This window comes from Bubalus kerabau, chromosome 16, assembly GCF_029407905.1.
Source record: "Bubalus kerabau isolate K-KA32 ecotype Philippines breed swamp buffalo chromosome 16, PCC_UOA_SB_1v2, whole genome shotgun sequence".
NCBI classification, from domain to species: Eukaryota; Metazoa; Chordata; class Mammalia; order Artiodactyla; family Bovidae; genus Bubalus; species Bubalus kerabau.
Genome location: NC_073639.1, coordinates 17215657 through 17230741, shown reverse-complemented (window position 1 = coordinate 17230741; position 15085 = coordinate 17215657). Strand labels below are relative to the sequence as shown.

Genomic DNA, 15085 nt, shown 5'->3' with positions numbered 1-15085 from the left:
AGTTTTAAATTAAAACTGAATAGTTCCTCGGTTTTGAAAAGTGAATTAAGCAGAGAAAGGAACTAAATTTTAGAGCACTTTCATAAGAATCTCTTCTGAAGCCTTACCCTTTGTGTTGTAATTTTCTTGGGTAGAGACTCAGTTCAGTCCCCAAGGACACTTATTCAGGATAGTCTCTGTATCAATTCATCCTAGACAATCACACCTGAGTTTTAATAAGGGAGGTGCTAGGCAGATAGGTAGATAGATCATTACTGGCCAATCTGCAAATGGTACTGGGAAAAACTATTTTTATATACATTTTGTATACTAGGCAGTTCCCAAACTGACATGGTTACATTTTTATCAGGAGCTTAAAGTTAAAAGGAAGAAAATGGAATTTTAATAGTTTTTTTGGAAACAATTTTATATAGCAAAATTTTGTTACGTAAAGAAATTTTGTGTGAGGTGTACCAAGGAAGGTGTCTTTGGTAGGTAGTGGAGGTGGGCAGCAGAATAGTAACCTTGCCTTTGAGCAGTGGGAGGAGGAATCTCCAGAAGCAGCCAGTGAGTACAGAGGAGACTGTGGGACGCTGTTGTAAGCACTGGTACTCCTGTGGGTAATCCAGCCCTGGCCTACCGGAGAACGGTGTTGATTTCTGTTGCATCTGTGTTTGTTGATTTATGTTTGCTTCTCTTTGTTTTTTAGGATGTAGAACAAAAGAAGAGTGGAAACTACTTTTTCTTGGATGATTAAAGTGAATCGGAGAATATTGATAAGCCATTTATTAAGAGAAACATTTATTGGGATTTTTGTCATATAAAATTTAAATCAGGTGTTATACACCACATGCTCTAGAGCTTGAAGTATAATTTACTTACTGTAACATCAAAAGCCAGTTGTGTTGTAAATTGTCTGAATACAGAAAATGCCACTTTTCTGATCTTGATGATAGAACCCTTTTTGTGCATAACATTCTAAAATGAAGACATTTCAAGCTATACAAATTACCTCCAGGTTTCCATAATGTATAGGAAGATTTTCAGTAGGTTTATTATATATTCATGTACCAAATGCTGAGCAGTGTTGCCCCGTTTAAAAATCTTGAAAAAGGTTTCTGCACTACATGGTTTGCCAAGTATGCAATTATAATGAAACTGCCCTTATTTTAAAATCCAATTGATTACTTCACTGATTAAATTTGATAAACAAACATCAGGACTATATTTGTTTTCAGTCTTTGCATTAAATTGTCAGTATGTTTAGACTTTCAAAGGAAGATTACTGCGGAACACCACTGCTGGAAACAAACTATTACCAACTTTAGCATTGTTTACAGTGTTTTTGGTGCTTATAAATATCTTGAGCAAAAACAAATCATTTCAACACACGTTCCTCTTCCCCACCCCCCAAAAAAAACCTAAGTTGATTCTGAATTAGATGTAGCATTCCATAAGATTCTATATTCTGTAGTTACTCTCAAGGTAATGTCATTCTTTAAATATACCTTTCTGTAATCACTGATCAAGATTTAGGAAAAAGTATTTTAAAGAATGTTTCCCTTAAAAGTACAGTACAGGTTCAAAATCTTTAGAGTTGGTCCCTAAGCATCTATGTTTTTAAACTTCCACAGATTTCTGATGGGCAGCCAAGGCCTGTGAGCCACTTTCCTAAAGGCAACAATACTGCCAAGGAATGCCCAGATAGCAATACAGAGTATCCCTTGGTACCAAATATATTTATTTCTAGGTTTTGAATATAGAGGATATTATCTAAATATGTTTGACTTTTTTTTAAGTTTTTAGATAGTGTGTAGCAGGAGTTCTAAAAACTGATCCAGATTTCTTGAACAGTGGGAAACTGTAGTGTGAAACCACTTTCAAGTATACTTCTGCCTAATGCCCTGAACTGGGACTAACTCATACGACAAGTGGGAAAAGGAGTTTGCTGCTGCTGCTGCTGCTAAGTTGCTTCAGTCGTGTCCGACTCTGTGCGATCCCATAAACGGCAGCCCAGCAGGCTCCCCTGTCCCTGGGATTCTCCAGGCAAGAACACTGGAGTGGGTTGCCATTTCCTTCTCCAATGCATTAAAGTGAAACGTTAAAGTGAAGTCGCTCAGTTGTGTCTGACTATTAGCGACCCCATGGACTGCAGCCCACCAGGCTCCTCTGTCCATGGGATTTTCCAGGCAAGAGTACTGGAGTGGGGTGCCATTGCCTTCTCCCGGAAAAGGAGTTTAGGACATAGAAAAACTTTTAGAGCTCCCTGAAACTACAGAAGCTTTAATTAATATGCAAACAGTTGGTGAAAAGTGGTTTAACTAAGACCCATTAGGCCTTTTAAAAAATTAATTTATGTGAGTATAATGTTTGTTGTGAAAATTTCAAATATACAGAAATAAATGGAATAAAGAATTATGATTTCCCTTCATTTTACCCTCCCAGAGGTTACCAGTGTTTAATAATATATATCCTTTCATGCTTTTTAATTAAGTGTGACTATGTAAAGGGTTTGCTTTGTACATAAATGGGATTATATTGAAATAAGTAGTGCCTATTTTTAAGGATAGGTTAAACTTGTGAATGATTATTTCAAATATATTGAATAAAATAAGACAAAAGCTATTTTTAATTACTTATTCTGTACTATGTCCTTAAAATATTTTTGATATAAGAACCGAGTTCTTTCTACTTATTGCTGATATAGAATATGTATCAATTGTATTTTTCATGTAAATGAAAATTTTAAAAAGGAATTCGATGTTACTTAAAATTTTGTACAACAATAGAAAAGGACTTAAAATATTAACACAAAAGTGTTTTATAAAATCTGTTACCAACTCAAATACCTCAGTGCAGATGTTAACTCTCTTAAAAAGAATGAGACTGCTCGATTATATCATTATATCCTGATTAGAAAAAATTTCTAAGCAAAAAAGCATAGTGCAACGTAAGTTTATTATAAGACACCACTATTTATGAAAATGTGCAAAGTACTAAAATACATAAAAGGATACTCAGAAACAATGCTTTTCAGAAGGATAACTTGATGGTTAGGAACAGAAAACAAAGGAAACACACACACCTATTGCCTTTTGAATTTTACATTTTGTACATATCAACTGTTTATAGTTAACGTAGCATGTATTAGTCTAAAAAAGTAGTGTATGTGCAACTTAAGTTAACCTAATTTTACACCATAGCATCTTGAAGTCCAGTACCTTCTCTTGCTTACCAATTCAATGTGTAGTTTGGTGTCTGACATGTAGTTTTGCCTACTACTGTGTTGAAGGAATCAATCTACTCATCAGAGGTTCTGTTTCTATAGGAGGACTAGGTAACTACTTATTTGGTTATGCACACTCCCTCCATTAGTATTTCATGTACATGTATGTAAAGCCCTGAACCCCAGTGTCTGGTGAGTTACGAGTACCACATGGTTCTGAAGAGAGAGTTCTGGGTTGGAGAGTCAGAAAGGGCTACAAAAGAGGCAGCTGCCAGGGAAAAAGAACCTATAAAGATGGTATAATAATCCATGTGAACCAGAAGACAGGTCAGGTCAGATATATCAGCGTGGGCACCCAAGAGCTTGGTGAGAGGAAAGGATGCAGGCAAGAGTATGGTGAACTTTCAGTGCCTCCAAGATTTAATGTGAAGTTTTTACATGGTCTGAGTAGGAATGAGAAAACAAAACCAGCTAGAGAAACAGAATTGTCAAATAACCGGTTCAGCAGCTTATAATTCTTTAATTTTCATTTTATTATTACTCACCAGTACCTCCTTCTTGCCTAACTGGTAGGATAAGCCGTGTGCTCAGCTGCAGCTGGTGGATCATAATTGGGCTAAGGCCATCATGACAGTCCTCTTCATAATATCCTAGTTGCTTGCAGCTCAGCATGGCATGTTGAGCAGTTCTAGCCAATAAGCTGAAGGAAGCGTCTTGGGAGTTTCTGGAAGCCCTTTTGCTTTCCTAATAAAAAGAGATATGTATCTGGTACACTTTTTTGAGGCGGTGTTGTGCCCACAAGGTGACAAAAAGGGAAATGCTGAGAAAGTCAAGGACGCTAGCCCTGCCATCAGACACCTCCCAACACCAGCAGCCACATTCCTTCCAGATTTCTTAGGAAAACAAATCCCTGTTTAAGCTGATAAACTCACAGATTTCTCTTGAGGTAAGAACCTTGGCTCTGAGGTCTCTTCAAAGGCTTCCCATTTACTTGTGCCAGGGGACTGGATGACCAGCTCAGGACCACTTTTCATCTTAGCTTGCAGATTCCTGGACATCAAACCTAACTCAACAAGTACGACTACCATCAGTGGATTTTTGCTTTTTCCTTAAGAATCTGGAAACCAGGCAAGGAGAAGCTTGTCTGTAGGAAATGTTTAGTCACCACTGTTGTCCCTTGGACTGAGGTGCTCCTGGTGGCGGTGGTGTAGTCGCTTAGTCGTGTCTGGCTCCTGCGACCCCGTGGATTGTAGTAACCTGCCAGGCTCTTCTGTCCATGGGATTCTCCAGGCAGGAATACTGGAGTGAGTTGCCATTTCCTTCTCCAGGGGTGCTCCTGATGTGAATGCTAATATAGTTCAGCTCCCAACTGCACATGCCTGAGTCCGCCTCCCTAATGAGACTGGCAGCCATGTACATCTATCCCCTCGTGGAGCACAGCCTGGTGTAATTTCATATCTGTACCTCTGGTTTCTAGTCTCATTTTTGGCCCCCGATTTCTGAACATATAAAAATATAAAGGGCTAAGTTACACTACTAGTAAGAGGCATATCCTAGGTAGGTACTAAAAACAGCATTACTTTCTTAGTCTAGCTGAAGACACTTAATCCAAAGTTTTCATTTTTAAAAAAACTAGCTTACTACAAAGATTTTTGTTACTGAAATCAGTTAATAATTTCCTAGTTCAGTATTTATATAACATTCGAAGAGATACGAGGCCTCTTCCCACAGTTTACTATACTTGACATCCCTAAGACTTTTTCTAAATGTGAAAAATAAAATGTGATCATAGTAATGACATGTATTTTAAAAGTTGATTTTTTTAAAAAACAATAAAAGTTGATTTTTAAGCTCCAGTTTCTCTAATGAACCCAAAGGATCAATCTAAATAAACGGACATTCATACCAACATCTGTAGCTGGATGATTCTGAGAAGTGCACGATTCACTTTTGGAAGAGCTTATAAATTAGGGTCTGTGAAGGGAAACTGTACTTCCTCTTTTGCAGTTTATTCACATTCTTGTATCATTCCCTAGAGCTGCACTTAATTCAGTCAGGAGAAAGGTAGAAACTTGGGCTTAAAAGTATTTAAGTATACTGGCTACATTTTCAAATAAAACTTCGAAACAATGCTTTAACTTAAAAATTCATTTAATCTATAAATTTGCAAATATTCTATACATTCCCATTTCATTTAATGACTCCTGAGAAAGAGAACAGGACTAGCTCTCAAACCACTTGGGGCTAGGTTCAAATCTAAATTCTACCACTTACTAGTCACATGATCCCAGCTTTATTATATATGTAATGTAAGGAAAAGAACAGTACTTACCCCCACAGATTATAAATCCCACGTGGTGTTTAAATGCACATACTATTTCCTGACTGGATAAAAGCCATGGAAACTCAACTTCAGAATTTGACTTAAATTCCTCCTAAGATTTATATGCTATATTATATATTACTGGTTAAAACCCTAGAGCCAAAGAATCACAAGCAGAATCGAGAGACAAAATTTAATATATGCACACGGTTTTATATATAATGCAGCATCACACCATGTAGGGCATTTACTCTTATTTTATACATTCAGATATGTTTGAAACACTTCTTAAGGCTACAAAACAGAACATAGAAAAATAAACAGGAATATATTCAACACTTACAAAAAGTGATATGATAAAGAATATAAAGTACTATTTTCCTTTCAACACTTCAAAAGATGTATATATACTTTTTTTTTTACAAGTAACATCACAAATAATCACATCTTCACATGCTTTAAGTATTATTTGTACTCAGTGTAAGGCTATTATCATTTTTCATACATAAATTTTTTTCTAGCTCTGTAACAATGCAATTTTTTATCCATTCAAGTAAATTCAACCCCAAAGTTGCTGTTTCCCAGCATTAAGACATGCACCCACCCCTCTTGTAGGATTTTCTAAAATTTGTATTTCAGGGGAGAAAAAAACCTAAATTAGTGGGAATTCCCAGTTAGTGGGAGAGTAAGTGGCTTACACTAACAGCAAAACCTTAGTTCTTTGAAACTGACATACTGGAACTGAGCCATTATTAAGATTTGAAACAACACAATAGCATTTAGACGTTAAATAGGAAGCAAAATACAGTAAACAGAAATAGTGTAGCCAAATATGCATTCTTTTCAGCTACACTAAAATGGACCTTGCTTAGTACCCACAAGTGAAAGACTAAGGTAAAATAAATGAGGCATAAATAAATATTGCTAGTTCTAGGATGGCTGAAAGTTTTCTAAACCAGAAACGGTTAGAAAGGAACTTTATTGCACCAAGTCAATTATAAGCAAGTTTGCAGTTCACAGGCATTATTCAACCTTGAGTCACAAAGGAAACACACTGCAAGAATATAGAGTTGGCATCAAATATGATGACATATCAGTAGGGAAAACCTACTCCGGCCAGGCCCCAGCAGGGTCTGAGCTTAGGTCAGCCGTGAAAACGCACACACAGGTTAACAGGGAACAACAGGATGAGGACTACCCAGATGCTAGCATCCTGCTGCCAGTGGGTATGTGGAACAAGAACTGAATCTATATGAGAGGAAATGACATATACACAATACTAAAAGGAAAGGGGCTGGAATCAAGTTTAGCAAAAGCCAACAAAAATGAGAAGAAGTGAGCTTTGGTCATGCTGAACGTTTGTTCTTCAAAATGTATATGATCGTTAAGAGAGTAAGTTTCATAATTTCCAACTCAAAATACAAATGATTCTCACTTCTAAGCTTTTGCTTTTCTCTGAAACTTTTATCTCATGTCAACATACGATATAACTCAGTTAAAATGGAGGACAAAACTTTCTTGGCCCTAGTTTGACCTCAGCATAAGGCAAAAGCCCTGGACTGATATACTGAAAACCTAAAGGAAAAACAAAACAGACCTTCCTGCAAAGACTGATAATTTTAAAACCTAATAATCAAAAGTCAGAGTTCTTTCTTCTTATTCCAGAGATCACTGACTGCTCGAGTTCTCCTTCAGCAGTTTCCACCACGTCCTGGAGGTAAGTATGGGAAACAGGAAGCAACTCGGCATTTCCTTCAGGAACTATAGAGTATTCTGTTACTCAACTGAGGTAAGACAGAGGGACAGTGAAGAGATAAAACAGTATTCTTTCCTATCCAATTTTAAAACATTTCCGGAAGAAACAGAGATCAAATCCCAGTCAAGAAAACAAAGGACACAGGAAAAGAATTTTTTTTTTTTTTGGACTCCTGAGATCAAACATACACTGCTGAACTTTTCAATCTTGTCACTATAGCTAATTTAATTTTCATTAAAATGATCAGGTAAGCTAATCTTAAAAGCATGAGCTGAAAGTGGAGGACCCTCTCATCTCCTCATTCTATAACAACTGTTGATGGTGACTAAGAAAAAAAATTCTTAAGCAGTACCTTCCCCAGTTATCTGACTTAGGTGACAACAGAAATTCCTTTCAACAGGTTCTCTCAACAATCTTTTTCTTTTCCACACAACAATCCCAGTCTATAAATTTCTACCTAGCACCATCATAATAAAGTTATCTTTCAAAGTGCTCTCTAAAATCCTATGTTACAAAACATCTACACACTCATCACTACTCAAATCAGCAGTTACACAGACATCAGGTAATTAAAACAAAGAGGTAAATAACCATTATTACAGTACAGCGGAGATTCACTGAGCCGAGCTGGCATCCAAACATTCCCGTAGGTTAGCCGAGAACCCAGAAAACTCATCTGCTTCAGTTTGTCAAATTCAAGTGAATTGTATTTGCTTTTAAAGTAATTTGCTTAAAAAAAAAAAATCTACTTTTGGCTAGGTGTACTACACATGGCATGCAAAGAGAAATTACTACATTATTTGCATAGCACTCAAACTTCCTGATCAAAGGAGAACATAAAAAAGCGTAGAATTTCACATTGATGTGTACAAATAAGAAATACAAGCTACAGCAATTTTCTTCCACAGTAACACAGGTGAATGAATACTATGTTAATTCAGAGAATGGAATCTCCTCGAAATGGGAACAGAGTGCAACATGCAGAGGGAACTTCTAAATGAATACTGCAGAGACCGGAAGGAAGCAGGATCAGAGACACATTACCAAAAGGGCAACAAGCTACACGATGCAAAGCAAATCCATAGTCTAGCAGCATCCTCCAGAAAAAGAACTCAAAGTCACAATCATCCTTTTTTGTACAATAGTTCCAGCCGAGACAAATCGAACATGCAAGTGTCAAGTGGTACACATAAACTGATGGTGCAAAAAAGGAAAACGAAACACAGTAACTCTCTAGAAACCTGTCAGGCTAAAAATTTAACATTTCTTCTCACAAAATATTTAAATCTGTCAGTGCATTAGTGTTAAAGTGGCATTAAAAAACTTCTGCAGTTTTAACAGATGCAGATTATTTTCAAAATGCATAGCATCTACATTTCTTTCGAGTAGGCACCATGATATTTACACCAGTGCTAAGAATTCTTGGTGGGAACAGCCATTTCATTAGATTTCCTATGATTTCTTAAACATCTATTCTTGTATGCAATCTCAAGTTCAACCAATACTCACCAAAATTCAAAAATATACCCTATGAATATTAAAAGAACTATATACAACATTTCTAAGACACAGGTTAATAGGCTGCCTTATGTGTAATATTAAAGAGAAGACATCATTCAAGTTTGACAGATATTGAGATGAAAGGCCTTTGGGTTGGAAGCGTTTCAAAAGACAACAGTGTTTTAGGCTAAGACCTGTTTGAGCCCAGTTTATGACTAAGGCATTGCATAATAAAATATACGTTTCTATTTGGTGCGATGTTATGTTTGGACTCTATAGTGTGTCAAATGGTGTATTTTGTCACTTTAGTAAACACTACAAAGCACACATTTCCAACATCTGAAATTAAACTTATATAAGGAAAAACAAAAACCAAACACTAAATCTATAATGGTTCATATTAAGCTGTTTATAAAAAATACTTTAACAAACTTATTTCCTACTTTTTATAGGGGCAGTCACCCGATAAATAGACAGGTTTTGTATGCAGAAAAATGGCAACACCAGGAATTCACCTGCCCCCGTGAACACATATCCAAAATCTCCTGTCCAGAATGAGAGTGAAGGTAAAGGGGGAGGGGTGGAGACAGTTCCAATTTGGGTTTTTATGGTTTTGTTTGTTTTAAAGCCTTCAGAGACATCCCGCCCAAGCAAGGGCTTCCGCTCTAAAACACGGCAGCAGCGGCGTCAGGTGTGCTGCCCCCGATGGCCGTCCCCCATCCCCGACCTCCTCCTGTCCCCGCGGTAGGGCCGGCCGCGGGCGTTCCGGTGGTACTGGTAACCCTCGTCGCGGCTCCTGCTCGGCTGCCCCTTCCAGGACTCCTCGCCTCGAGCGTGCGGGTACCCACCGCGGCCCGAATAGCCCCAGTCGCTCTTGTACTTCCTACCCCCGAAAGTCTGGTTATAGAACTGCTTGGAGCGACCGCTCCTCAGAATGTGAGACACCTCGTTTTCATCCTCTGAGCTCTCTTCTTTTGGTCTCTGCACCCTGCTGTCCACCGAGTTGGCCCCGCTGACCACATCAGCAGCAGTCTTGGGCTCTTTCCCTTTTTCTGGTTTTTCTTTCAGGCTTGGAATGGTCCTTTTGGGCTCAAGTCCCGCAGGCCCAGCTTCCCTCTCTCTGTTTAGAAGCTGAGCAGGAACGTGCGCCTCGCCCTCGGCTGCAGGAGGGCCGGGAGCCGCGGCCGGCTCCACCTTCGGCGTCTGCGAGGAGCGCTCAGCCCGGCCGTCTGACTTGCTCGCGCCGGCTTCAGGGGGAGCATGGGGGTCCTCGCCCCCGGCCTCGGGAAACTCCTCTGCTGCTGACACGGAAGCACACTCTTTAGAGAGATCCAGGTTTTCCAGGGGCAGATCCAATTCTCCTTTCTCATCGGAGGGCAGAACGATATTCTGCCTCATGACTGGATTCTCGATGAATCCCTGCAAAGGGTACCCATACCAAACGTGAGGAAAGAAAGGCGGTGCGATGGGGACCGGGCCTAAGAATGGGTTCGGGCCAAAGGACGGCTGCGGGAACATGTTCTTGCCGCTCAGCGACTCCTCATAGTCGGCGTGAAGGAGCTGCCCGGCGTTCTCCGATTCTAGGTCCGCCGGGTAGGACAGCTGTCCGTGACTGTCAGACACCTGAGACGGAGGCATGACCAGGGGAGAGGAAAACGCGGGTGGCCCCATCTCTGCCTGTGGCATCTGGCCGTTCACGCTGCCTTCGGGATCCATGGGGAAGTGTGCATCTGGACACGTACAGTCACTCTCATTCTGAGCAGAAGGAGCTTCTTGGAACCAGGGGTTTTGAGGATACATAGGGACAGGGACCTTTGGGTACATCCTGCAGGCTGCCAGGTAGGCCTGGTGCAGAGGGTACAGGTAAGAGTGTGGGGCCCACATAGGACAACTATATGCCTGAAAGAGACAAAAAAAAACCCAGTAAGATAAACTACATGGCAGGGGGTTTGCAGGGGGAGAAGTTTGAGTGGGCTCAAGATAAGTTTCTTACATCTGCAAAGACCAAAGATGAGACCCCTCTGACACCCAGCATGCAGAGGAATCACCAAATTAAGTCACTGCCAAAAGACTGCATTCCTTGTTCCTAGCCTGAAATCAACTCACAGCCCTGATACAGAGGCTTGACCGGAGACAGTAATGAGCCTACCCACATATTACTGTGATCAATAATTCCACCCTGTAGACCTAACTGCACAGAAGGAATCTGGGGTGACAGAGATCTCAAAAACCACCAGCAGCAATCAAGCCTCCAATTTCCAACATCTTTGGAATGACCTCCACTCATGTTCTGGCCCTACCACTAACTCAGTATGTGACCCCGTTACCCAACTAGCTACCTAGAATGGACAGGTTCTATCATTAAAAATGCTGGTACAGAAGTAGGTGATCCCCAACATTTGGACTCCATGGTTATAGAAGCCCCCAGAGCAACCCAACTGCAAGGACTAAATTTAGACCTCTAGTCAGGTAAGGCTAAATAATGAAATGAAATACTCCAAATTGTTGCCCGGCAAAAGGTTCAGCCTAAACAACAAAACAAAACTTACCAGATTACTGGCTAATTAATCAATTAGCTGTACAGCCAACATTAACTAGAGAAATATAAACTAGGCAATGAATGTAGTAGATGGAGAAATTAATCAAGCCTGTTTTTATGAACTGGTCTGTAGGCCATGGTAGCACTTGATGTTTTAACCGTCCGGAACCCACAGAAACGAATCCGGACAGGAGATAACGCAACACTGACAAGAACAGAGCCCTCCAGCTCTTTCTAAGACGAGCCATCTCCAGGCTGACCACCTCCTGCAGGAACCTCTGCTCTGCCAGGGAGCCCTGCCTTCCACGGCTGGCTTCCTCTCAGCCTTTCAACGACTGAGGCAGGGAAAAAGAGCACCGCCCCGTTTCACAAACTCAAACAGGCAGGCTCCGACACACTCCAGAACTCGCCCAGGGCCCGGAGTGCAGACCTCTCACCTAACTCAAGAAGCACTTCCGCTAGGCTGGTTCCCAAACACACTCTCAGGGTTAAATCACTGTCAATCAAAAGGAAAAGCGGGCAAATGGTGGAGCCTCAATCACCACCAAAAACAAACTGTAAGGCACTGAAAATGCCAGTTCTTAAAATAATAAGATTAAGGAAGCCTTAGGTTATTGACCAACGGGTTAGAATTAGTAATTTAAAACAGTATTAAAAAAAAAAAAGACAGTATTAACTTAAAATAACTTTAAAATGATAAAATGTAAATACCTTTACACCAAGATTGAAGAAGAATCGAAGAATGTTCTTATCTGAAAATAAGCAACATCAACACTAAAATTATACATTCACAAAAAGCTTTTTCTCATTATCCTCAAATGATACATAGTTCTAAGGACAATGGTGCCTACTTGAACTGTTTTCTCTCACCTGTAATACAAAACATGGATTAAAAATTATAACCAAAACCAGGCTCCATTACTGTAGGGTGATTCCGGGTTCAACACACTTTTTCTACTCTAACATGCAAGTCCCAAAATGGCTTAAACTGAGATTTTTATGACTAAAAACAAATCTGTACAAAGAAAACCCACATGTTCACTGCATTTTTTTTCAACTTCTGTGTGGGATTTAAAACATCATGAAATAAAAATGTTGGGGGATAAGAGTAAAAATCAACATAAAACTCATTAACGAGATTAGTAGGATAACACTAGCTTGGGTATTCATTTAACATTAGCCAGTTACCCACAGAGTCAAACATCAAACTGCTGACTGATAAAATTATCTACAACTATTCAGGCAAAGAGCAGTCACTGCATTACTCTCAGTTTTGCAGTTAGGAAAGTTCACAAACACAAACTAATCTCTTTAGAAAACAGGACAAATTTAAAAAGAATTCCTGTAAAATATATATACATATATGTATATACATGATTGCATGCAGTACTGTAATGACAGCTATTATGTGTTATACTCATTTCTTATCATTGTTTCATGGACATGAAGAGAGTAGTTCCAAACACCAAACCACTGATATGAAAAACTCAGTAATGTTTAGTTGTCTAGTTAGTAACACTATTAAGGCTTAATTCAAAACGGATTCAGGCTTTTTGCAAACATGATGGGGGATGCTGCAGTTACTAAACGTATAAAAACATATCCCATCATAGAGAAGCTGAAACAAGAATGAGTGACGGACAGACAGCCGGCCCTCTGCTGTCCTCCCCAAGCCAAGTCCTCCAGCTTACTCGGCAACCTGACCTCTGTCCTCTACTTAGAATTCTCACTGAACTCACAGCAGTACTTGATAAATAAAATTAACCTGAACCTGGGAGGAGGCGCTCACCTTTAGGCAGGTCCTCCCCTGTGTGACACAGTGAGTAAGGTGGTGCGATGGCTCGATCTCCCTTTTCGTTACAAGGAAACCCAGGATACAGGGGGTCCTGGTAAAGGCTCAATGTCTGAGGCAAAGGCATCAAGGGCTGGTTCACGGCCTGTATTGACACAGGAACTGGAGACGGTGTCAAATGAGCTTGGGACACAGCAGAATCAGGCCCGGTAGTCAGAGTCTGTGTCACTGACAAGACAGGAATTTGGGCAGGGACACCTACAAAAGAAAAGGAAAGGAATCAAAAGCTATGAAGAGGTAAAAGATAATTCTCCTCTGCAAATAAAAGGTAACGTTAGGCTAAAAGGTAAGGAATGCTGTCTCATTACACAGCTGGGAAAACAGCATGCGCTTAAGCAATCTAAAGTACTTATGTCAACCAAGCACCCTCCTGGCCATGCAGGAGGAAATGAGGACAAAAAACCGGCTCTGGGCCAGTAACAGCTCTTACAGACACATGTAAAACACACAGCCTGCGTCTCGTGGGGCCACAAGGAGCTGAGGGGGTTGGAGGGGACTGAAAACTGTACTGCCAGCGCCAGCAACCACAGCTCACAGGCCTTGCTCCCGAGACCGTGAGGGCGGGTCTTCAATGAGCACCATGTGAACCCGGCCCTCCACCACGGGAAGCAGAGCAGCACGGAGGACCACAGAAAGTTCTGAGGCTCTGTGCAGCTGACCCTGCTCTGAGGTCAAGCTCACACACAAGAATGTCAAGACTTGGAGGACTTTTGCTTGCTGGTTGGTTCCATCAACTTTCAAAAATGTTATCTAACCTGTTGGTCCAAACGTTGTAGGTTCGCTCGGCCAGGCGGGCACAGTGGCTGGTAAGGAAGGCACCGCAGGAGTTAGATGTACCTCTGGAGAAACTAGAAGGGGAGCTGGATTTGACAGAGACACATGTTCTGCTGGCTTCTTCAAGAAGAAGGGGTGCAAAAAGACAAGAGTTCATTGTGCTTAACACTAATTCATCCACCGAATGCATCATGAGTTGCCTGCCTCTTACACAGCTGCAGTTTCTACATAAATGGTCTTTCTTCTGGTCTTCGAAATAAAAGGAAAAACACAGGAGCTAAAAATTCCATACTAACAAATTTGATCCAGTGACTGCCGACCAAAAGTCACAGAAGTCACCAGTGGGGTTAGAAACAAACTATAAAGCAACTTGAATCAAATGCTTTAAGGCAAAGATGCAAAGTCATTGAAATCACCCTGCAATTCATGAGTCTAGAACAGCTCCTCACACAAAGAGCTAACATAAAATCATACGCTTTCTACCCAACATGAAGGATGTTAACTGAAAGACAAAGAATAAGAACTTTCTCTACTCCTGTATTAGACCAAGAACCAAAACAATCTGTTAGAACTCAGGTTCTTTCACCATTAAATCTGTAAGCTGGCAGTACTGCCCTTTAGACATGTCCTTTCTAATCTCTTCAATCATTACATTCCTTCCCTTCTATGACATAATTGGTAAGCATGCAGAAATGTCTCTTTAAGTTCTGAAAGAAAACAAATTTCCCTTCAAAAATCTTATTTTCAAGCCAACTCATCACAAAGGCAACATAAAGTACCAGATAAAAACTTATTCAAATTCAATTCAGAAGAATGGTTTCTATGTCCAGAAAACATTCCACTGAGACCATTCCAGACTAACCAAGAACAGAATTAGAGAAAAACTGTAATTGCATTCCAAATTATGATCTATTAATAAATTCTCCCATTTCCTATTATTTTCTATTTTTAAATAGCATTCAATGTCAAATGCAACAATGTACTTACTTGCTCTGTAGGAGGTGGGCACTCTAATTTCTTTGATTTTGATGGTGATGAAATTCTTGCACACTTATCATTGCTAATATTCTTTGGAAGCAAAAAAAAAAGGGGAGGGGGATCATTATCTATTTCAAACACCCACATTCTGGGATAAC

At 40.1% G+C, this 15085-nt stretch overlaps 2 protein-coding genes across 4 annotated transcripts in view; one reads left to right on the top strand and one right to left on the bottom strand.

Moving 5' to 3' along the window:
- Positions 1-2614, top strand: part of ABCE1 (ATP binding cassette subfamily E member 1) — a 31012-nt gene extending 28398 nt beyond the window's left edge. For both annotated transcript variants that reach the window (XM_055549787.1, XM_055549788.1), the window contains exon 18: positions 689-2614. In XM_055549787.1, coding sequence (XP_055405762.1) covers positions 689-736 — 48 coding nt within the window. In that variant the 3' untranslated portion in view covers positions 737-2614. The remainder of the gene's footprint in view (positions 1-688) is intronic.
- Positions 2615-5338: 2724 nt separating this feature from the next.
- The window catches only part of OTUD4 (OTU deubiquitinase 4), a 44109-nt gene continuing 34362 nt past the window's right edge, over positions 5339-15085 (bottom strand). For both annotated transcript variants that reach the window (XM_055549784.1, XM_055549785.1), the window contains exons 17-21: positions 14937-15017; positions 13931-14069; positions 13113-13373; positions 12035-12075; positions 5339-10683 (exon numbers count right to left, since the gene is read on the bottom strand). In XM_055549784.1, coding sequence (XP_055405759.1) covers positions 9472-10683; positions 12035-12075; positions 13113-13373; positions 13931-14069; positions 14937-15017 — 1734 coding nt within the window. In that variant the 3' untranslated portion in view covers positions 5339-9471. The remainder of the gene's footprint in view (positions 10684-12034; positions 12076-13112; positions 13374-13930; positions 14070-14936; positions 15018-15085) is intronic.